Below are 23774 nucleotides of genomic sequence, written 5' to 3'. Positions count from 1 at the left end.
CTTTTTAGTTTCTTCTTACCTTAAACACTAGAAAATTGTGAACATTCTGGTCTTAACATATTCTAAGCAGGATATTTGTTGTAGTGATCCTTACTAACAAATAAAAGGGTTACTGGGAAAAATTTTCGTCTTCTACTATCTCTTTATGCAGGTTGCTGGTAACTGTTGCAATTTATGGCACTTACTTCTTTCTGCAGCACTGCTGGAAAAGTTTTCAGTGGTGATGCACAGCAGGTATTAAGTAACATACATAGAGCAGTAAAACAGTATAACAAGAATCTTCAATCCATAGTTACCTTTCTCAAAACATACTAGCAAATTCAAAACAATACTAAGACGTTCCTTCAAAAACACACTAGGATTGTGGTAAATCATGACAAAAAAACATTTAAAACTTATCAGAAATTTTAATTCTGATCATTTAGTATCTGGAAAGTTTTTACAGTGACAGATGCAAATTTCTGGGACGCAATTATTTAAACGGTTTTTGTGATTTTATGAAGAGGATTTTAAAATATAACAAAATTAATGGAAAAGACATAGATACTTAATATTGCTTAAGAAGAAAGCATCATATTATTGCAATAATTAACAAACATAATACACGGTTCATCAATAATTACAAGTGATTCTAAATAAAACAGTCTCCATTCAACAAAGAGAAAAGAAGTTTGTTTTCTTTATATTTGTCGGTTGCTCATTCATATCAACACCATCATAGCACTGCTAATTCAATATCTTAAGTAAAAGGTAGCTTGTACGCTGCCTAATATCACACTGTTCTGAGTCAACCTAGAGTGAAAACAGTACTCATGTTAGCTAATGCTCAAACTGAGTAAATCAGTTTTAAAAAGTTTACTTTTATAAACAGTAACATCAGCCGTTGCGTGTTAACAATAATATATACATACGAATGATCTGAGCCAAAAATATTAACTGCTTAGTGTATAAATAGATTTTTTAAATCTTTTTCTTCAAGGACTACAATCATCTGAGGACCAATCGTTTTTCTTTTTATCATAAAATGGAAAGCCTGCACACATGCACACTCACTACACAGTACTACTACAGTAGTACCTACTGAATCAAACATCCTCTAAGTGAAGGTCACCTTTCACAAATGCCTACACTGTCACAGTACTGTTCAAAAAGTATTCAAAAACACTTCCATACAGTGCTCCAGAAATGCTGACAAAAATCTGGAAAGCAATTATTGTGATAAGAAATAAATACAGAATTAATAAAATAGGTAATCACAGTTTTATGATCTAAAACTGAAATGTCACCAAGCTGTCAAAACATTCTAATAAAATGCTAGACACACACACACCAGCAATACAGCAGACTGCATAATCTGAAATATACTGGACTCTTACTGTACACAATTTAAAAGCAAAGCACGTGGAGGGAAACACAAGATGTGTTCCATTCTGCTCATACGGTTTATAAAACCATACAGTTTGCAACACATGTAAGATGTTGCCATAGTAATAGTAGAGTACACATGGTACAATACACCATCATAACAATTAGGCTTCAGTTCAGGAAGACTTAAATCATGAGAGCTTCTGAGCTTAACATGATGGTAGTTTTTTTTTTATTTCTATTCAGTCATTTGGATCAGTTGTGTATCAAAGCAAACACTGGTGTTGCATATCCACACATTTGACGTGACAATGATTCCACACACTTCGACTGCTGAACTGACTTCAGCTATGGTACTCTTGAAGCACTAATATGATTCACCGTACGTCATGCTACACGACACCACTCAACCACATGAAAACTAAACAATCTGATGTTTGTGTGTATGTGTATATATAAATTTTATATAATAAAACGGTGCCAAAAGAAGCTGTAGAATTAATAGAAACAAATGTTATGTACAATTTAATATCGGCTAAAAATGTGGCTGAATGAAAAAGTTGAAAACCTGACATTAGACAGAGAGATAGACTGCGAGTTTTCCCAGTCTTGTAACCTTTCTGTTGTCTCATTATAGACAATCTCTTAGGAAAATTACTGTACATGGAATTTTTATTTCTCTTCTCTACACCTGGACCACTTTATACAACTTAGTCTCACAGGCTGCCAAGGTCCTTCTGAAGGACCTACGAAGGAAAACTTTGCTCAACGAGAGAACATTAATCCTGCAATTTTCACAAGCTCAGGGACTCGGTGCTCCACTTCAATGCTTGCTACATTCTCTCAGGCGGTTTTAGCTAGTCACAGGAATGTGCCAGCCATTTTGATTACTCAGTGTACTCCCACCATTCTTTCTCATACCCCTCATGAACATGCTCCAGCAGCGCTTTCCGTCTTCCATCACAATACCTAAACCAACAAACAGAAAAATTAGAATTTCAGTGGCAACTCAATCTGAAAATATTCTGAATGGCTTTGAAGTATTATACAGAATATTTTTCTTCAATACACAAGGCTTAAGCTTACAACAAATACAGAATATCATATAATGATGAAGTTTATCAAATAAAGGATTCAAAAACCGAGCTAGAAAGGAGAAAGATTTGGAATTAATATCATGTCAACATTGGTTCATTAGAGACACAGAATAAGCTCAGACTGGACAAGAATGGAAGAGGAATCAACCAAAGCCTCTCTGAAGAAATCATCCTGGCATTAGTCTGGCGTGATTTAAGAGAACTGCGGAAAACCGCAGACCGGTATACCACACTCGAATTTGAACCCCTTTCTCCCCAAGTACCACTACCTCATGTCACTTGAGAAGAGTTCTAAACGTATCAAAAGGCACTTTAGATGTTTTCCAATGAATAGTTTTTAGCATTCAAATGACTATCCCTCCAAAACAATCACACACATTGGGGTCTCTTACCTCAGCTAGAACTCCAAGACTTATAAGTAAGATTTTTGGAAAAAGGAAATTCATCACACCATTTATTCAAAAGAATTAAGTATAGGTGGTATGATATTCATAGAACTATTAGCACTTGTGTGCATACGTACACGTCTGAAAGACAATGAAATGTACCATAATCTACTGAAAGAATATTAATATTAACGAGATCTTAAATATATTTTTGTTTAGTGCATCAAAAGAACTAAAAACTTTTATCACCACCTCTCATCTGTTATTCTACTGCCAAAATAATAATAATAAAAGCCTCATCTACTACTTCTTTCTTTAATTAAACTGAATTTCATTACCATTGTTTTATTTTTTGTTACCTCTATAATCTCTTTTCATGAGGCTACCCATTCCATTCCAAATCCTTTGCTATCACTAACCAAATAACAATGAGTTTTAATTCCCTTTTCAAATTTCTCCTAGTTTCCTTCCAGCTTGCACAATGCACAGATTGAGTAAAATGGGGAAGAGGCTACAAAACTGAATCATTCTCTTCTCAACTACTGCTTCCCTTTCACATGCTTCAACTCTTATAATTGCTGCCTGCATTCTATACGAGTAGTACACAGCTTTTCGCTCCCTGTATTTTATCTGTATTAACTTCAGAGTTACGTAGAGAGTATTCCAGTCAACAATGTCAAAAGCTTTTTGTAAATATACAATCACTATAAATGTAGATTTTCCTTTCTTTAACTGTCTAAGGTAAATCACAGGGTCAGTATTGTCTTGTACGTTCATAGGTTTCTATGGGACTCAAAGTTTTCCTGAGGTTGGCATTAGCCCAGATTTTCTGTATTTTGCAACCAGGACTTATTAAAACTGATGGGTTGATAATATTCACACCCATCAGCACCTGTATTTTTTTGAATTTGAATTATTACATTTTCCTGGAAGTACGAAGGTATTTCATGTGCCTCACTAGATGGAACAGTCTTTCCATGGCTGGTTATCCCAAGGATCTCAATAATTCTGATGGAATGTAATTTACTTCACGTACCGCATTTCACCTTAAGTCTTTCAGTGCACTATTAAATTCTTTTTGCAGTATCTTATCACCCTCCTCATCTTCCTTTACTTCCTCTTCCCTTTCTAAAATATTTCTTGAAGTCCCTTTCTATTCTATAGCCCTTCTGAGGAAAGTATGTAAGTGAAGGGGAGTGATGTAAAGTAGAATGTGAGGATTGTGGTAGGCATGGCAACAGATCGACTTCAGTTTATTGGGAGAATTTTGGTAAGCTGCGCTTCATCTGTAAAGCAGACCACATATAGGATGCTAGTGCAATGTATTCTTGAGTGCTGCTCAAGTGTTTGGGATCCGAACCAGGTCAGATTAAAGGAAGACATCAAAGCAATTGAATGGCTGGCTGCTAGATTTGTTACTGGTAGGTTTGAACACACAAGTGTTACACAGATGCTTTGGAATTCAAATGAGGATCCTTGGAGGGAAGTCAACATTCTTTTAGAGGAGCAAAATTGAGAAAATTTAGAGAACTGGCATTTGAAGCTGACTACTGAACGATTCTACTGTCACCAACAGACATTTTGTGTAAGGACCACGAAGATAAGATGCAAAAAATTAGGGTTTGTACAGAGGCATACAAACAGTAATTTTTCCCTCATGCTACCTGTGAGTGGAACAGGAAAGGAAATGACCAGTAGTGTATATGGAGTCTTGCAGAATATATATGTAGATATGTAGATGTAAAGGAACGATTCTAGTGACAAAGAAGTCTGCAAATTGGGAAATCCAATGAGCAACTTTGACAAATAGCAGATTGTTCAGGCTCAGCACCTAGGAATGAGCTTATCAGAAATGGCGAAGCAGGTGTCTGTTCATGTGCCACTGCCATGAGCACCTACGGAAAGGAATTGAAGGACAGTGAAGCCTTGTGTATGTGATTAGATATCGGAAGCTACACTTCGTCAAAGAAAACAGAGGTTGGCGAGTTGCCTGCTCTCTGGAGCAGGACAGGCTGCTATTTGTGGTAGACCTCACAACAGAGTACAATGTTGGTGCCGGTATGTGTTTCAGTACACACTGTTCAGCACACACTGTCTGGATTCATCACCATCCAGGCGGCCTGAAATGTGAGCTAGGTCACAGATGTAGGCTAGTGAGGGCAATATTTGCTACGGGGGAGAGTTGCCTGGGATTTTGTGGGACCTGTGCTAGTAATTAAAGAGCACGATAGTGGCCATGGACTATGTAAGATTACTGTGGACCATATGCATACCTCGATCCTCAACATTCTCTCCAATGGCGATGCCATGTTCCAGCAGGATAACTGTCTCAGCAGGACAACTGTCTGTGTCACAAGGCAAGAACTGTGCTGCAGTAGTCGAGGAGTGAGGCACTGAACTCAAGCTCATGTCTTCTCAACTAATTTGGCTATGTGAACCCAATTGAACAGAACTGGGATGCCGAAAATATACTGCGCTTAATTTACTTGACTTTTACAAAGACATTTGGTGCAGCATACCTCCAGAATCCTCCCAAGGGCTTCTTGAATTCTTGCTGAGCAGAATCACTGCTGTATTGTGTTCCAAAGATGGACAAACAGTTACTAAGCAGATGGTCATATCATTGTGGCCCATCAGTACATTCCCCCCACCTTTCAGATTTCCCTTCTTTGGTTTGTACTGGCTTGTCATCTGAGCTGTTGATATTCATACAGATGCTGCTCCCTTCTCCAAAGGTCTCGTTAATCTTCCTGTAGACAACATTTATCTTTCCCCTAGTTATAAATGCTTCCACACTCTCATATGTGTTATAGCTGTATCTACTTAAGCATTTTGCACTTTGTGTCAATTTCATGTTTTAGTTGTCTATAATCCCTTTTGCCTGCTTCATTTGCTTTTTGTTGTTGTGAATCACAGATTAAAGCTGTAGAAACTGCACAAAGGTAATATTAAGAGATAAGAATTGGATAAATTGAGAGATTGTTGTTGTAAACAACAAAAAGTCTCAGTTTCTAAGGTTTTTAATTTGTGGTTTCTAACCAATGGATTATGGCCACAGTTCACGCTGACATCTGGAAATGTTTCTGCATTTTAAAATCTGATGTCAAAATTACTGTCTTACCATGATATAATCTATCTGAAACCTCCCAGGGTGTCTTCCATGCATACAACTTTGAATTACAATTTTTAAATTAAGTTTCTACCTTGATCAAATGATGCTCTGTGCAAAATTTTTCCAGACAGCTTCCCCTTTCATTTGTATCCCATAGCCCATGTTCTCTTACTATTTTCCCTTTCACTTACTTTCCCTATTAATGAATTCCAGTCTCCAACCACAATTAAATTTTCATGTCTCATAACTGTCTTAATAATTCTGTTTTATCATATATTCTTTCAATTATTTAATTGAATAGATAAAAAGTCTACTCACCAAGCGGCAGCAGCACACACGTAAAAGACTGTTGTGATTGGCAAGCTTTCGGAGCCAGTGGCTCCTCCTTCAGGCAGAAGGGTTAAAGGGGAAGGAAGAAGGGTGAAGGGTAAAGGAAAAAAATCTGGAGAGGTCCAGGAAAAGGGGTAGATTTTGGGAACGTCACCCAGAACCATGGGTAAGTGGAGACTTACCGACGGAGAAGTAATTATGGAAGGGATCCGAAACATGGCCCCAGGAATTTTTCCAGCCAACTGTGCTGCACAAAACAGAGGACTCAACTAAGTACAGGATCCACAGCAGCAGCCAATACCATTGTGGCGCTAGTGATGGGAAAACTATCGACCGCATTCTGGTTCTCAGTATCTAAATAGAAACAATGGCTTCTACCCCTGTGACCGTCTCCGCTGCAAGACTTGCCCTATGCACCCTCCTACCACCACCTATAATAGCCCTGTAACTGGCAAAACAAAACCTATCAAAGGGCGAGCCACCTGCAAATTGACACATTATATACCAGCTATTATGTAAACACTGTTCAGCCTTCTATATCGGCATGACTATCACCAAATTATCAATCAGGATGAATGGGCATAGGTGGAGGGTATATACTGGCAACTCACAATATCCTGTTGCAGAGCATCATGACATTTGTGACCTCAGTGCCTGTTTCACACCACACGTGCCATCTGGATTCTTCCTCCAGGCACCAGTTTCTCAGAACTCCACAGGTGGGAACTAGCACTACATGTCCTTACCCACCTGACCTTAACTTACGTTAATTTCTTCCGTTTCAGCTTTTCTTCATTGTAACTACTCTTTGCTTCACTCCGTTTTAATTTCTTACATCTTTCATTGTCTTTTTCATCTATTTTTCACCGCCCCCTCCCACCTTTGTTACATACAATGCACTTAGCTTCTCACTATTATTAATTTGTACACAATTTTTTAGTAGTGATCTCTGTCTTGCATATTGCTCTGTTTTCCATCTTTAAGCTCTCAGGTTTTCAAATTTGTCCGAAGCAGTCCCCAACAACCAGTCTTTCCTTTTCATCCCATATGGTAAATCTCCCCTGAACTGCAGTTAAGTGTGACTTTCCCAAAATCTACCCCTTTTCTTAGACCTCTCCAGTCTTCCTTCACCCTTCTTCCTTCCCCTTCAACCCTTCTGCCTGAAGGACCCACTGGCTCCAAAAGCTTGCCAATCAAAACGGTCTTTTATGTGTGTGTGCTGCTGCCGCTTGGTGAGTAGATTTTTTATCTATCTAATTAAATAATTTTATCAATAATTGATTTTTTTCTTTGTCATATATTCTTTCAATACTTCATCTTCTGCAGAGATAGTAGGCATATAAACTTGTACTACTGTGTGGTGGGCATGGCACCCATTCACTATGCTGTTCACATTACCTTACATACATTTCTATTTTTCTACTCATTTTTAGACCTACTCTTGCATTATGCCTATTTGACTTTCTATTTGTAACCCTGTACTCACCCGACCAGAAGTCCTGTTCTTCCTGTACTTCACTAATTCCCACTATATTTAACTTCAACCTATCCATTTCCTTTTTAAATTGTTTAACCTGCTTATCTGATTAAAGATTCTAACAGTACATGCTCAATTCATAGAGGACCAGTTTAGTTTTTTTCCTGGTGATGTGATTCTCCCGTCATGCAGGCCCCAGTCAGAAATCCACACCTGGGGCGCGGGATGCATCTCCAGAATATTTTACCTAAGAGGATGCCAACACATTACACCATATAACAGATCCAGTGACGAAACACGCCGCTCTTCGTTGCATCTTCTCTATCTCCTCTATCAGTCCTACGTGATGGGGATCCCAGATAGATGAACAATACTCAAGAATTGGGCGAAAAAGTGCCTTACAAGCAACTTCTTTCGTGGATGAGTTACATTTCCTTAAGATTCTTCTGATGAATCTCAGTCTTGTGTCTGCTTTTCCCACTACCTGTTTTATATGGTCATTCCACTTAAGATAGCTCTGGATAGTTACGTCGTCTCCAGCTGTTTGTCATCAATAGTGTAGCTGCACAATAGTGGGTTTCTTTTCGTATGTATGCACAATATGTTACATTCAGGGTCAACTACCAGAGCCTGCACAATTCATCAGTTCTCTTTAGGTTGTTCTGCAAATTCTTAGTATCTTCTGGCATTGCTACTTTGGTTTAGGCAACTGCATCATCTGTGAATAGCCTTAAAGAGCATCCGACACTTCCTACAGATCATTTATATATATTGTAAACAGCAACGGTCCTATCACACTTCCCTGTGGTACTCCAGATATTACCTTTACAGCTGCCTGTTTTGTTAAGTCAAGAGCGACTTGTTGAGTTCTAACTGCAAGAAAGTCTCAAATCCAATCGCAAGTCTGCGTCGAAACTCCGTAAGCTCATATTTTTTTCATTAAATGGCAATGCGGGATGTTGTCAAATGCCTTACTGAAGTCGAGGAACATGGCATCAACCTGACCGCCATTGTCCACTGAGCTGTGGTTCTCACGGAGGAACAGAGCGAGCTGAGCCTCGTAGGATGTCTGTTTACGAAATCCATGTTGATTTTTATAAAGGAGATATTTGTTTTCGAAAAATATCATAATTCTTTAACATAAAACATGTTCCATAATTCCACAACAGATTGACATCAACAATATAGGTCTATAATTGTGTGGATCTGTCTTACAGCCTTTCTTAAAATCAGGACTGACCTGCACTTTTTTCCAGTCGTTAGGTACCTTTCATTGCTCAAGCGATCTATGATAAATTACTGCTAGAAGTAGAGCAATTTCTTTTGCATAATCTTTATAGAATCTTACATGTATCTCATCTGATCCTGATGCCTTATAGGTTTCTCATCTGGTCCTGATGCCTTCCCACTACTAAGCAACTGTAGCTGCTTTTCAGTTCCGTGATCGGCTATCTCAATATCTGCCATTTCAACGTTCACACAATGACTGAAAGGAGGGACAGTGTTACGATCTTCCGCGGTGAAACAACTTTGGGAGACTGAATTTAGTATTTTGACCTTCTCTCTGTTATCTTCCACTTCAGTGCCAGTGTGGTCACTGAGAGAATGGATAGATGATTTTTTGACCCACTTACTGATTTTACATACGACCAATTTCTCTTGTGGTTTCTACTCAGGTCGGTTGACAATGCTTACTTTCAAAATCATTGAGTGCTTCTCTCATTGTTCACTTATGCTCATTTTTGCTTCGTTCAGCTTTTGTTTGTCAACTAGGTTTTTACTTCTCTTAAATCTGAGATGAAGTGCACTTTGTTTATGTAGCACTTATCTAACAAAGGTATTAAACCATGGTGGATCTTTCCCATCCCTTAAAACCTTACTCGGAACGTACTTGTCTAGGGCATATTGTACGATGCCTTTGAATTTTTTCCATTTGTTCACCACATCTGCGTCCTCATCACCAAATATTCTGAAATTTATATCCTGTCAGCCTTGCTGAGCAAATATATCTTCCTTTCTTTCTTAACATTTCTCGCAGGACCCAGCATCATAGATGCTGTCACAGCCTTATGATCACTGATACCTTCCTCTCCGTTAACTGATTCGATAAGTTCAGGTCTGCTCAAGGTAATTTTTGGACAAGACATCCAGAACAATGCCACACGATTCCCTGTCTCTGGCACCAGTTTTGATGGCATAACACTCCCCATCTATACCTGGCAAGTATCATCAGGCATGCCCCAGGGAAGTGTGATAGGACAGATATTATTCTCTATATAGCTAAACGATATGGCACACTGGTTTAGCTGCAATCTGTGACTGATTGCTGATGAAGCTGTGGTGTATGGGAAAGTGTTTTCATTGAGTGACTGTAGGAGGATCAAGATGAGTTGGACAAAACTTCTATTTTTTGTGATAAATGGCAGTTAGTGCTAAATGTGAAAAGTGTAATTAATGCAGATGAGTAGGAAAAACAATCCCACTATGTTCGAATGCAGCATTAGTCGTGTGCTGCTTGACACAGTCAGGTCAATTAAGTATCCAGGTATAACTTTGCAAAACAATGTGTAATGTACCACACATTTAAGGACTGTACTGGGAAAGCAAATGGTCGACTTAGATTTTTTTAGAAAGTTTTAGGAAAGTGTGGTTCATCTGCAAACAAGACCGCATATAGTATGCTCATGCAACCTAGTCTTGGGTAGTGCTCGAGTGTTTGGGATCACCACCAGGTCAGATTAAAGGAAGACATGTAAGCAATTCAGAGAAAGGGTGCTAGATTTGTTACCAGCAGGTTCTATCAACACACAAGTATTACCGAGTTGCTTCAGGAACTCAAATGTAGCAAAGGCAACATTCTTTTCCAGGAACACTACTGAAAAAAATTAGTGAAGTGGCATTTAAAGCTGATTGCAGAATGATTCTACTGCCATCAACATAGATTTAGTGTAAGGACTACAAATGTAAGCGAAATATGGACCTGTACGGGGGCATACAGACAGTCATTTCTGTTTGTCTGCATGAATAACCACCGAAAAACTGTGGCTAAGATGCAGCTGGACGACCCAGTTGCTGAACTCTGCCCTACACAACATGCTTCCCTTCAATGACTGCTTCACTGTCTGTGTCATCTGGATTCTTCCTAACAACAACAGCTTTTCTGACTTGCGCAGGCGGGAAGTCGCTCTACAAGGTATCCTTCGGTCCTGTTCTTCTGACTCTGCTGCACCTAGCTGCCCTATCCTGCCCCACCATGTGACCATGCTCTCACAGGGAGCACAAACCTCCCCCACCCTGCACCATGCCCTCAAATTGCAGTTCACATCAAACGCAGTTGCAGTCCGCAGTCAGGCCACAGCAGCCAGTACCAGTAGCCATTTGTTTGTAAGTTGTGCTTGTGTGAATGCATGTGTGTTTTCTACTTTCATAGCAGAACTTTATGTCCAAAAGCTTAAATGTTTAACTTCTTTCATTGGCCTGCCTGTGACTCGAATGTATCTATTACAATGGATGAAGTCAATGGATTCCATAAATTTGGCAAAAATCCACAGAACAGCAATACATCCAGAAAATATTATGAAATTAAGAACTGATTGCTGAAATTAGGTACTATACAAAACTAGTTGCAATGCTATCCTCTTATCATCTGGGCATGTCAGACAACAGCATATTTGAGAGCCTAATAGTATTTGCTGTTGTGAGGCTGAGTGGTATCAAGATGGCCCCAATTGGGTTAACTGTGAAGGAAAGCCAAGAGTAGATTAGTAACATGGTTACTTTGGAAAGGTGGTGAGATATTATTCTGACATTCACAGCCTATTCCAGCAATTTGTAACCACAAGGTTGACATCCAGTAGGTTCTGTCAAAAACGTTCAATGTTTCCTACCATGAACAAAGAAAAAAGTAAGACATTGAACTGTAGCAAGGGATTGGGATTGGGAGCGGCATCATATCCCCATGGGAGACCCAGATGCAAGACCTTCCCAATACACCCAGCCAACACTTCCTATCCAGTCCTGTCACAGGCTAATCCATGTCACATACCAGCTTTGCTGCAATCATTGCACAGCTTTTTACATTGGTTATGACTACCAACCAAGATAAACGGTCATCGCCAACAGCAAAGCAGACCATCCTGTGGCACAACATGCAACTAAACATAATAGGCTTGATTTCAATGGCTGCTTCACTACCTGAGCCATCTGGATCCTCCCCTCCACCAGCAGCTTTTCTGAGTTGTGCAGATGGGAGTTATCTTTACAACACATTCTCCGCTCTCAAAATTATCCTAGGCTCAATCTACCACAACCTACAGTCCCTGCACCCTCCACCTAACAGTGTCCATCCCGTCTGTGTGATCACTTCCTCCCTATTCTCATCCCTTTACCCTCTTTGTGTTCCACCCTCCGCCATCGCATCCGACCATCTTTCCCCTTCCCTTCTCTTCTCCTTTTTCGCTGCCCGTTTCCCCCCTCCCTGCCCCACAGCTATCTGGTGCTATGCCTAGTGGCATTCTAGTCCCTGCCTGCTCCCCCCCCCCCCCCCCCCCCCCCCCCTCCCCGGCCTTACCTTGCTAGGCCTTCCCTTTTCCTGCCACATTTTCCTTTTATTATTGTTATTATAACCCGGAGTTTCCACTGTTTGACTGAACAATCTGTTAAGTTCAAAATAAGCTGCACACCTCTTGACAGGTTTACTTAGTCATCTCAAGGGTACTGAGGAGGTGTGTCAATACCAACCTCCTAGCAGAATGTTTTCCTGCAGACTTTAAGGGATTTGCACTTACACAGACAGCAAACTTACCTTGCAGAACTAATGCAAGGAAACATCGTGAGGGAATTTATCATGTTTAACAACAGCTCAGTATCTACTGAAATTTTTAGTAGAAGTTGCAACAAATTTTTTGCGGTTCTCCTACCTGTATTTATCCTGGACTATTTGCTTTATGTCTGCCAAATTTTCAGATGTAATATCTCTCTCCAAGTACTCTGATAATGTTTCTGTGGCACTTTCCAAATCCCTTTGGTTATCCTGGGAAGAAGTAAACAGGTTTTAAGAGAACTTAGCATACACTTTGATTAATTAGTTACTGAATACTACAACATCCCTACACCAAACTATATGTTCCAGTGTTTAATAGCGTATGTAAGTACAATATAATTCTTGTTAGTCACCAGCTTATCATTATTGTACAAAGAACTCAGACTGATGTGTCCTGGATGTGAGAGATTGTTCACTAAAGAAAATCTAGAGTTTCAAATGTAGAAAACAGAACTATTTGTGTGACTGCCATAGCTAACTGCCATCTTGTTGCCTATAGAACTAGCTTTTTGCAATGAAGGAAAAAAAAAGGTTACATAACAAAGTTAGTTGTGGTTGTGCTTTTCTGACACACACAGATGTGAAACTGTATCAAAGATCAGACAAGTTCTGAACTAGCAATGTTCTTTCTAAGACTAACACAGCAAACAACTAAGTCACAGACTCCCGCTAATTAATGACAACCCAAATTTAAAAACAGATGACATTTATCATATACACAAGAAAAAATAAGTACCTCAAAAATAACTGATTGGTTATTTTTCTTTAAATAATATGCAAATACATATGTATACATCAGAGTTTGGCGGCACTGACACAGGATGTCGACAGCTCTCTTCAAGAACTGAACCTGGAACAATATGCACATACATATATCTATTGTTAAGTCAAATCATATGGGAGAGAGACAATGCAATGAAATCTAAGCTATTATCACAGTAAGAAATTTCTGGTCTCTTAAATTTTTGAAATTTGGTGCAGTAATTATGGTCATCTTTTCTTTAACATGTAATAAAATATAATGTGCACATTCTTTTAATGCAAATTTGTAACAAATTAAAACTGTGTGTGTGTGTGTGTGTGTGTGTGTGTGTGTGTGTGTGTGTGCGCGCGCACGCGCGCGCGCGCACGCGCGCGCGCGCGTGCGCGACTGTGAAATCTGAAAGGACAGGAGTAATGAAAAGTCGAACCTCTGAGTCAGTTGATGATAGCACACTGCTGGGAAACGCAAGTATCGAACTGAGATCAGTCCGCTATGTATAAACTGGCTGCTGTTGCATCTGCAGTGCAGACCAAAAATGTTGAAAGGATAGTTCCACTACACTGTGTAGGTACTTTTCCTATCAATAATTATCTCTTCACTGTTCTTGGTTTTCTTGGAAAGTATTGGTTAAAAAATGTAATAAGCTCTACTGAGTAATTTGTAACTTTAATGAAGAGACTATATTCATTTTAACAAAAAATGGACAGTACTTTTTAGATAATGGAAAAAGGGGAGGGGGAGGGGGAGGGGGAGGGGAAGGGGAAGAGGAAGAGGAAGAGAGAGAGAGAGAGAGAGAGAGATAGAGATAGAGATAGAGAGAGAGAGAGAGAGAGAGAGAGAGAGAGAGGAGCAATTTTAATTTTTTTCATGGGGAAAATGAATTATAAAAGACAATTTTAAAAATTATAGATATGAAGACTGCATCAGGGCAAGGACTGCACTCAATAAATTAGTGCATACAATAAACTAGCTAACATGCATCTTCAACAATGTAGGAAAAGACAAATTGCTACTTACTGTAAGGAAGATACATCAAGTTGCAGACAGGCACAATTAAAAGACACTTGCTTGAAGCCATCAGCCACAGCCTTCATCAGTGAAAGAAAGAGACACACGCCATACATGTACACAAGCAAGGACACACCTCATGCACACATGACCGCCAACTCTCCAGCATCTTCGGCCAGAATACAACATGATGTGGGATGGAAGCAGCTATTTGGAGGGGGGCAGGGAAGGGGAAGTGATGGTAGTCTATGGGTGGGGAGAGAGAGACGAATGCTGTATGGTGAAGGGTGCAGGGACTGGACCACCAACTGGCATAGTGTCAGGATGTTGTGGGGTACGGAGTGGGAGGAAAAAAGGAAGAAAAAAATGGAAAAGAGCAGGGAAAGACAGGCGGATGCATTGGCAGAGGGCTGCAAATAAACAGTATCAGAGATGAGAATGGGGAGGTGGTGACAGGACTGAGGGGGTGGAAACTGTTGGGTGGAGGGGGTTGGGACAGTAAATTACCATTGGTTGAGGCCGGGATAATTATGGGAGTGGAGAATGTGTTGTAAGGATAAATCCCAAGTGCGCAGTTCAGAAAAAATGGTGATGGAGGGGAGGATCCAGATGGCTCTGGTAGTGAAGTAACCACTGAAATCAAATGTGTTATGTTCAACTCCGTGTTGCGTCACATTTACTTTGCTCTCTGCCACAGTCTGGCACTGCCCATTCATCCTGGTGAACAGGTGTTTGGTAGTCATAACAACATAAAAACCTGTGCAATGATTGCAGCAAAGCTGGTAAATGACATGACTGATCTCATATGTGGCCCAGCCCCTGATGAGGTAGGATAAACCCGTGACAGGACAGGAATACGAAGTGCTCTGTGGGTGGATTGGGCAGGCTTTGCACCTGGGTCTTCCACAGTGATACAATCCTTGTGGCAAGAGAGTGACACTAGGGGTGGCATAGAGATGGGAGGGATGTTGTGGAGGTAGGGTGGGTGATAGAGGGGTGGGAAGTATCTTGGGTAGGATGTCTCATTTCAGGGCATGATGAAAGGTAATCAAAGCCTTGGCAAAGGAAGTGGTTCAGTTGTTCCAGTCCAGGGTGGTACTGGCTGAAGGGGACAGTCTTATGTGTCTGGTTCTTGGGGGTGGTGGGAAGATTGGGCGTGTGAGAGGAAATGGCACGGGAGATCTGTTTGCAGACTACACCTGGGGGATAGTGCCCGTGTCAGAAGGCCTTGGTGAGACCCTCAGTATACTGACCAAGAGAGTTTTTGTCACTGCAGATACACTGTTCCCAGGTGGCCGGGCTGTCTGTAAGGGAAGGATTTTTTGGTGTGAAAGAGATACAGCTGTCAAAATGCACGTACTGTTGGTGATTGGTGGGTTTAATGTGGACATAGGTGTGGATGCAGCCATGAGCAAGAAGGAGCTCACCATCTAGGAAGGTGGCATGCTGAGTTGAGTACCACCATGTGATGGTGTCAAGGTTGTGGAGGAATGAAGGGTCCAGATCATGAAGATATCATTAATGAACTTGAACCAGACTAAGAGTTTGATGTTTGGGAGGCTAGGACAGTCTCCTCTAGACGGCCCATAAAAAGGATGGCATAGGAGGATGGATGCGGGTGCCCATGGCTGTGCCACAGGTTTATTTATATGCCTTGCCTTCAAATGAGAAATAGTTGTGGGTTAGGATAAAGTCAGTAAGGAGTATGAGGAATGAGGTAGTGGGTCCGGAGTCTGAAGGACATTGGGAAAGGTAGTGTTCAATAGTGGTAAGACCATGGGAATGAGGGATGTTTGTGCATAAGGAGGTGGCATTAACAGTGACAAGTAGGGATCCATGAGGCAAAGGGGTGGGGGTGATGGAGAGTCAGTGAAGAAAGTGGTTCATGTCTTTGACGTGGGTGGCTAGACTATGGGCAACTGGTTGGAGGTGTTGGTCAATGAGGGCTAAAAGTCTTTCAGTGGCAGCACAATAACCAGCCACAATGGGGCATCCAGGACTGTTGGGTTTATGCATTTTAGGCAGCATGTAGAAGGTGGGTGTGTGGGGTGCCATAGGGGTGAGAAGGGAAATGAATTCAGGGGAGATGTTCTGGGAAGGGCCTAAGACTTTAAGCAGCGATTGATTGGAGTTTGTGTTGGACTTCTGTGATAAGATCAGTTTGATAGAGTTTATAGGTAGAATAGTCAGGTAACGATTGGAGGCATTCTGCCAAGTGATTCATAACAACATTGGTAGACTCTCTGTCTGCAGATAGGATGATTAGGTCAGGATTTGTTTTGAGGTTGTGTATGACTGCTCTTTCTTCTACTGAAAGGTTGGTGTTGTGAGGAAGGGGTCCTGGGAAGGAAACGAGCCTAAGTTGGAAGTAAGAAATTCCTGGAAGGTGACCAGCGGGTGATTAGATGGGAGGCAAGGATCATGGTTGGGTGGTGTTATGAAGTGGAAAAGGCAGGGTGCAATGTTGGAATTACAGTGGTTTTGGTTGCAACGATTGTCAGCAAAGGAGAGCTTCCATTGCAAGGATCGGGAGAAGGAGAGTATGTCTTTGACAAGTCTAGTATGGTTAAATTTGGGTATAGAGCTGCCTTTGGGTATGACTGAAACATCTGTGGAGCTGAGGGTTTTTGTGGAAAGCTTAAGACAGTGTTACAAGAATGTTTTAGCTCTGGATTTGGTGCAGAGTTGGTAGGGAGTTTTGGGGGAGCTAAAAGTCCGACGCAGGGTGGCTATGTTGGAGCAGTCCAATAAGATGTGAAGATGTGAGCCACATTCAACATCGATTCACAATGACACAGAGGGTGGCCCTCACGACAGAGGAGATAACCGTTAGTCAACCAAGTATGGCCAAAGCGGAGCTGGCATAGGATGACACAGGCCTTACGAGAGGCCCAGGTGGAGGACCGCCACAGAGTTGTAGAATCCTTAATCGCCCTGAGCTTCTCGGTAAAGAAAGTGTGTGTCATTCTGCATCCCAAAAGCCCAAAACCTGACAACATATGTCGAGCGAAGGTCTATTTCCGGAATGCCAAAAGCAAGAGATGGCCTGATAGTAGCTAACTTAGCCAGTCGATCAGCAAGTTCATTGCCAGGAATCCCAATATGGCCTGGGGCCCAAATGAAAACCACCGAGCATCCACATTGAGCAAGGAGAGAAAGGCAGTCCTGGATAGTGAGAACCAACGGGTGGCGAGGGAAGCACTGGCTGATAAGTGTGCAAACCGCTCAATAAGTCACTACAGATAGTGAAGGACAGTCCTGAGCAGGAGCGGATATGGTCCAGTGCGCACAAGATGGCTACCAATTCTGCAGTAAAAACACTATATCCATCTGGCAAGGAATGAAGTTCTGTGCATCGCGCATAGGTGTAAGCAAACCAAGTGTGGCCAGCAACCATGGAGCTATCAGTATAAATCACTTCTGAACCCTGGAATGAACTGAAGAGACAGTAGAATTGGTGGCGAAGAGCTATCGGAGGGACAGAATCCTTTGAATCAATTGAGAGATGAAGACAGAGCTGCAGCCGAGAGACGCACCAAGGAGGGGTATGTGTGTGAGCAGAGAAGAGAGGCGGTAAAGGGAATTGCTGGAGCTCACAAAAGTGTGACTGAATGTGGACAGCCATGGTAGGCACACATTGTGGCCGCCACTGTGGCAGGGTGATCTCCGTGTCTGGATAAAGGAGGCCATAATTAAGGTGCTGTGGGGTGCAGTAATGCGGATTGCATAAGATATCAGCTGCTGTTTGTGCAGAGCTCGCTGTGGTGGAATCCCTTCCTCTGCGAGAAGGCTTAGTACGAGGCTAGTCCAGAAGGCACCAGTCGCAAGTCGGATCCCACAGTGGTGGATGGGGTCTAGTATCTGCAGCGTCGAAGGTGATGCAGAGGACTTCCACAGTCTAAACGAGACTGGACCAATGCTTGATACAATCGCAGGAGAACAGAGCGGTCTGCACCCCAGGTGGTATTGCACAGACACCTAAGAACACTGATATGGGACCAGCACGTCCTCTTCTGCTGGCGAAGATGAGGGAGTCATATCAACCGGGCATCGAAGACCAGACCCAAAAAATGATGGGTGTCCACTACCTCAAGGGGCTGGCCATCGAGGAACAGTTCCGGATGGGAACAGACTGTACGGCGATGGTAGAAATGCACGACACGTCTTGGCCGCCAAAAACTGAAAGCCACGGGAGAGAGCCCATGAGTGCGCCTGGCAGATTTCCCCCCTGTAGACAGTGTTCTGCAGTGCCCATTATGGAGGAAGCGAGGTAAATACAAACATCGTCAGCATACAAAGAGGGGGGCACTATCGGCCCAACAGCTGTCACCAGACCATTAATGGCTATGAGAAAGAGAGGGACGCTCAGCACAGAACCATGTGGAACCCCATTTTCTTGCCGATGGGGAGTGCTGTGCTGTAGGAGCAGCCAACTTGGACCCGAAATGAGCGACAAGAAAGGAAGTTATGGATAAAAATGGGCAGAGCACCACGAAGGCCCCATATGTGAAGGGTGGTGCGGATGTGGTGGCACCAGGTGGTGTCATAGGCTTTATGCAGATCAAAGAAGACTGCATGGAGGTGTTGCCTATGGGCAAAAGCCGACCAGGTAGCAGACTCCAGGTGGACCAAGTTATCCACCGTAGAGCGGCCATAGTGAAAACCACTTTGAGTCGATGACAAAAGGTCACGGAATTCAATGATCCAAAACAGCCACCTACTCACCATGCATTCAAGGAGCTTGCAGAGGGTGTTTGGAAGGGTAATTGGACAATAGCTATCCAACCGAAGAGGCGGCTTCCCTGGCTTCAACACCAGAATAACAATGCTTTCCTGTCCATGGGTAGGAAAGACTCCCTCACTCCACAGACGGTTGAAGAGGGTCAGTATACGATAGTGGCCAACCACCGATGGCGAGGGTGTTGGCAAATTTCCACTCGCTGAATGGAGCATTATATGGCTCGGAGCAGCGAGAAACAAAAGACAAAAGCAGTAGTTCTGAGCGGTCTTCCAGGAGAAGGAACATGGTCGGATACTGATCCGATGCCGAAGCTTGAGCAAAGTGCTGAGCAAAATTTTCTGCTACAAAGTCTGGATTGGTAAGGACAACACCATGCCAGAAATTCCTGCAACCCCAGTGGGAGGACGGTGGCCAAAAATTCGCCCGAGTTTCGCCCAGATTCGTGAAGAGGGGGTGTGTGGTCCTGTGGAAGCTACATATCATTCCCAGCAAATCTGTTTCTGAAACTTGATTAGGTAGCGGGCCCGTGTGCGGAGTCATTTAAAGACTAGAAGAAGAGCAGTAGAAGGGTCCCACTTGAAGTGTTGAAGAGCACAGTCGCGGTCTTTTATGACCGCAGCAATTTCCAGAGTCCACCAGAGGACCATCTTCCAGCGTAGGGAACCTGAGGAAGAAGGGATTGCTGAAACAGCTGCTGAAAGGATGGCGGCAGTCAAAGTCTGAGTAGATTCCTCAACATTGTCGTGTGGCAATACAGGGGGGATGGGAGCAGAGGAGAAGGCACCCCAATCAGCCTTATATATGGCCCTTCTGGGAGGGAGATGGGGCGAGACACAGAAGAAAGGTCAAAACAATCGGATAATGGTCGCTGTCACGTAAGTCATCGTGGACTCCCCATTGAATGGAGGAAAGAAGGCCAGGACTGCAGATGGAGAGATCAATGGTAGAGAAAGTGCCGTGCGCCACACTAAAGTGTGTGGGAGCGCCTGTGTTTAGTAAACAGAGGTCAAGCCCTGCCAGAAGAACTTCAACTGTCCTGCCCAGGTCAGTAGTCGTATCACTACCCCAAAGAGAGTTGTGGGCATTAAAGTCCCCTAATAGCAGGAAGAGAAAAGGGAGTTGTTAAGAAAGGTGGTGAGGGCATCGGCTGTGGGCGGCCTGTCAGGTGAGAGGTGAAGATTACAGATTGTGATTGGAGTGGCCAAATGGACCCTGACAGCAATGGTTTCGAGAGTGGTGTGGAGGGGAACCCATTTACTAACAATGTCCTTGTGAACCCAGGTGCAGACACCACCAGAAGCCCGTAAAGGGCCAATTCGGTTCCGACAGGAAGTGTGGAACCCGTGAAGGGCACGTGAGTAAGAATTGACAAAATGGGTCTCCTGGAGGGCAATACAAGCGACAGAGTAGAAGGAAAGAAAGGGCTGCAACTCTGGAAGGTGATGCAAATACCCATTACAATTCCACCGGAGGATTCTCAAGCTGGAGTCCAAAGAAGGGACCAGAGTCGTTCACGCCGCCGAGTTGCCATCCGTCATTGATAGGGATGGGGTAATATCCATATAGGTGGGGTCAGACTCTGTTGGTTCATTGACTGGAGGAGGGGAAGGCTGCACCTCAGTGAGTACCGGAGGGGCCTTGCCCTTGTTCTTGCATTTCTGCTTCTTCTCCTGGGAAGGAACAGAAGGGCAGACATCAGCAGAGGCGGCACGGAATTACAACAGGCAATCTTGGTGCCCACTGGCCGCGAATTGCACTGCCGATGTGGAGCAGTAGATCACTTTTTAGGAGGGTGCCGGGAAGAGGAGCCCTGGGAGGGAGCTCCAGTACCGGCGGCTGCCGGAGGGGAGTACTTCTCCAGCGGGGGGAGGGGGAGCAGCACCCGAAGGGGTGGGTATGGGTACTGACGGGAAGGGGAAGGGGGAGGGGGAGGGGGAGGGGGTGGAGGAGGCTGAAGGCATGGGGCGAATGGGGTGGGGCTGGAAAGAGGAGGGGGGTAGGATGGGGAATGGACGTAAGTGAAGCAAAAGTAGAAGTCACAGACACGGGATGGAGCCGGTCATACTTTTGACGAGCCTCAGAGTAGGTGAGCCGATCTAAGGTTTTGTACTCTTGAATCCTTCTTTCTTTCACAAACACCGGGCATACAGGCGAGCGTGGGAGAATGCTAGCCACGACAATTTACACACACTGGTGGCGGAGCACAGGCACTCCCCTCATTGAGGGGCCGCCCACAGTCACTGCAGAGGGGACAAGTGGTGTAGCATGAAGACGTGTGTCCAAACCATAAGCTTTTAAAGCATCTCATCAGCAGTGGATATAAGGTTTTACATCACACCGATACACCATTACTTTGACCTTCTCTGGGAGAACATCCCCCTCGAAGGCCAGGTTAAAGGCGCTCGTAGCGGTGCGACTGCCTGGAAGGCCTCGCTGCACACGGCGGATGAAACGAACCCCTCGACGCTCCAGGTTAGCACAGAGCTGCTCGTCAGTTTGGAGAAGAAGATCTCGGTGGAAAATAATGCCCTGTACCGAGTTCAAAGATTGGTGGGACGTGATGGAGACTGGGACATCACCGAGACAGTCACAAGCATGCAGGGCATTTGATTGGGCAGCAGAAGATGTCTTTATGAGCAAAGCACTGGACCGCATTTTACTCATCGATACCACTTCATCATACTTATCTTCAATCAAAACAAAGGCTTGGTCGTGGCAAAACTTCCGCCATCCGTCCTGGTACAAACCAGTTACCGGGGGAAAGGTGTCGACCCAAGCCGGCAAGCCTGACCCTCCTCCAGGGGGTGGCCAGGAAGGGGAAGGCCGAAGAATCAGAAGAAGGAGTGTCACGTCTGCTAACACTTTTAGAGACGGCCACAGAATGGCCAGGATAGTGAAGCTTTTGTCGCTTCATGCACAAGGCGTCCGCCCTAGTACCACCCACTCTGATCAGGGGCTCATTCCATGGGTGCCACCCAGCCACAGCAAGGGCCGTCTGGCACGGCGGCCATTGCCGGGAGTTATGGCGCCCCAAAGTGATGAGCATCAACTCCTGGGCATACACGAGGTGTTAACAGCTCAAGTACTAGCAGTTTGATCCCTGTCGTTTCAGGGGGCTCAGCAAAGTGGTACCTAACAGCCCCACCACACAGACTGGCTACCATGCTGGTGACCTAGCAGGAGGGGGGCCAGGGTGCAAAGGGAAAGGGGAAGGGAGGGGGAGAGGAACCTGTACCATGGAAGCAAGGTAGGGAGTTCATCCCCAAATGGCTCACACTGAATGGAAAATTTTGGAAATGGAGGTCAAACCCCAAGGGGACCAAAAAAACGCCGGAAAGGAGATGGAAACAGCAAACTAACAAATAGCACAGACCAAACCATAGCCAGGAGGACAGCCAGGTCGACCTAAAGAAGTCCACTAAGAGGGAAAAGAGGGAGCAGGGACAAAGGAGCAAGGATAGCGAGGGAGAGGAACAGGGACGTGAATGCAGCCTGGAAAGGAAAGGAGACTGCAATAGCTCGGGGCCCCATGCACACCACACATGTACCCACAAAAGGAATGTGGGCCTCCTGGGGGGAGCACTGTGGGTACAATGGGGGTTGGATAATGGTGCCCCCAGGTGGCAGTAAGATTTCAGCAAGTTGGATAAGTTACGGAAGTGTTGTCTAGACTGCTCATCCAGGTGCTGGAGAGCAAGGGATTCAATTTCATGGATGTGATGTATGAAGTAGGGATTGCAGAGTAGTAGTATCTTGTGGTGGGAGCAGAGGTAGTTCTGGGATGTCTGTGCCATGGAGATGTGTTTGTACAGTACCAGGTTTGTGAGGGCCAGGGATTGATGGAATCTGAAAAGGTGTAGGTCATTGTGAATGGAGGGGTGGGATACAGAGAGAGGAATCTTTACAGTTAGGTCATTTGGAGAGATTCCAAGGTTTAGGCAGTATTTGAGAAACAGGATGTTGAACTGGGTTTTAGCCAGGGAAATGGGTACTTTTCTGGTGTAAAGGAAATGGGAAAGATTCAGAAATGGGCAAAATAGATGTTTATGGTTGTGAGAGGAGCTGTATAAGAGAAAAGATGCAAAAAGAAGCATAAAAAACATGTGAAGACACACACAAACACGCACAGATAAGCAAAAATATGCACACACATGTAAAAATATGCACAAATACATAAAAATACGCAAAATTACAATGAAATTGCATGAAACAACATGTTGTTGTTGTTGTGGTCTTCAGTCCTGAGACTGGTTTGATGCAGCTCTCCATGCTACTCTATCCTGTGCAAGCTTCTTCATCTCCCAGTACCTACTGCAACCTACATCCTTCTGAATCTGCTTAGTGTATTGATCTCTTGGTCTCCCTCTACGTTTTTTACCCTCCACGCTGCCCTCCAATGCTAAATTTGTGATCCCTTGATACCTCAGAACATGTCCTACCAACCGATCCCTCCTTCTAGTCAAGTTGTGCCACAAACTTCTCTTCTCCCCAATCCTATTCAATACCTCCTCATTAGTTACGTGATCTACCCACCGTATCTTCAGCATTCATCTGTAGCACCACATTTCCAAAGCTTCTATTCTCTTCTTGTCCAAACTGGTTATCGTCCATGTTTCACTTCCATATATGGCTACACTCCATACAAATACTTTCAGAAACGACTTCCTGACACT

General features: G+C 43.6%; 1 protein-coding gene across 2 annotated transcripts in view; it reads right to left on the bottom strand.

Annotated features, from left to right (window-relative positions):
• Positions 1-685: 685 nt before the first annotated feature.
• The window catches only part of LOC124805293 (E3 ubiquitin-protein ligase ariadne-1), an 88155-nt gene continuing 65066 nt past the window's right edge, over positions 686-23774 (bottom strand). For both annotated transcript variants that reach the window (XM_047265804.1, XM_047265805.1), the window contains exons 9-11: positions 13326-13439; positions 12687-12799; positions 686-2334 (exon numbers count right to left, since the gene is read on the bottom strand). In XM_047265804.1, coding sequence (XP_047121760.1) covers positions 2253-2334; positions 12687-12799; positions 13326-13439 — 309 coding nt within the window. In that variant the 3' untranslated portion in view covers positions 686-2252. The remainder of the gene's footprint in view (positions 2335-12686; positions 12800-13325; positions 13440-23774) is intronic.

The sequence above is a fragment of the Schistocerca piceifrons genome, chromosome 7, assembly GCF_021461385.2.
Source record: "Schistocerca piceifrons isolate TAMUIC-IGC-003096 chromosome 7, iqSchPice1.1, whole genome shotgun sequence".
In the NCBI taxonomy this organism is placed as follows: Eukaryota; Metazoa; Arthropoda; class Insecta; order Orthoptera; family Acrididae; genus Schistocerca; species Schistocerca piceifrons.
This window is presented reverse-complemented; position numbering and strand designations above follow the sequence as displayed.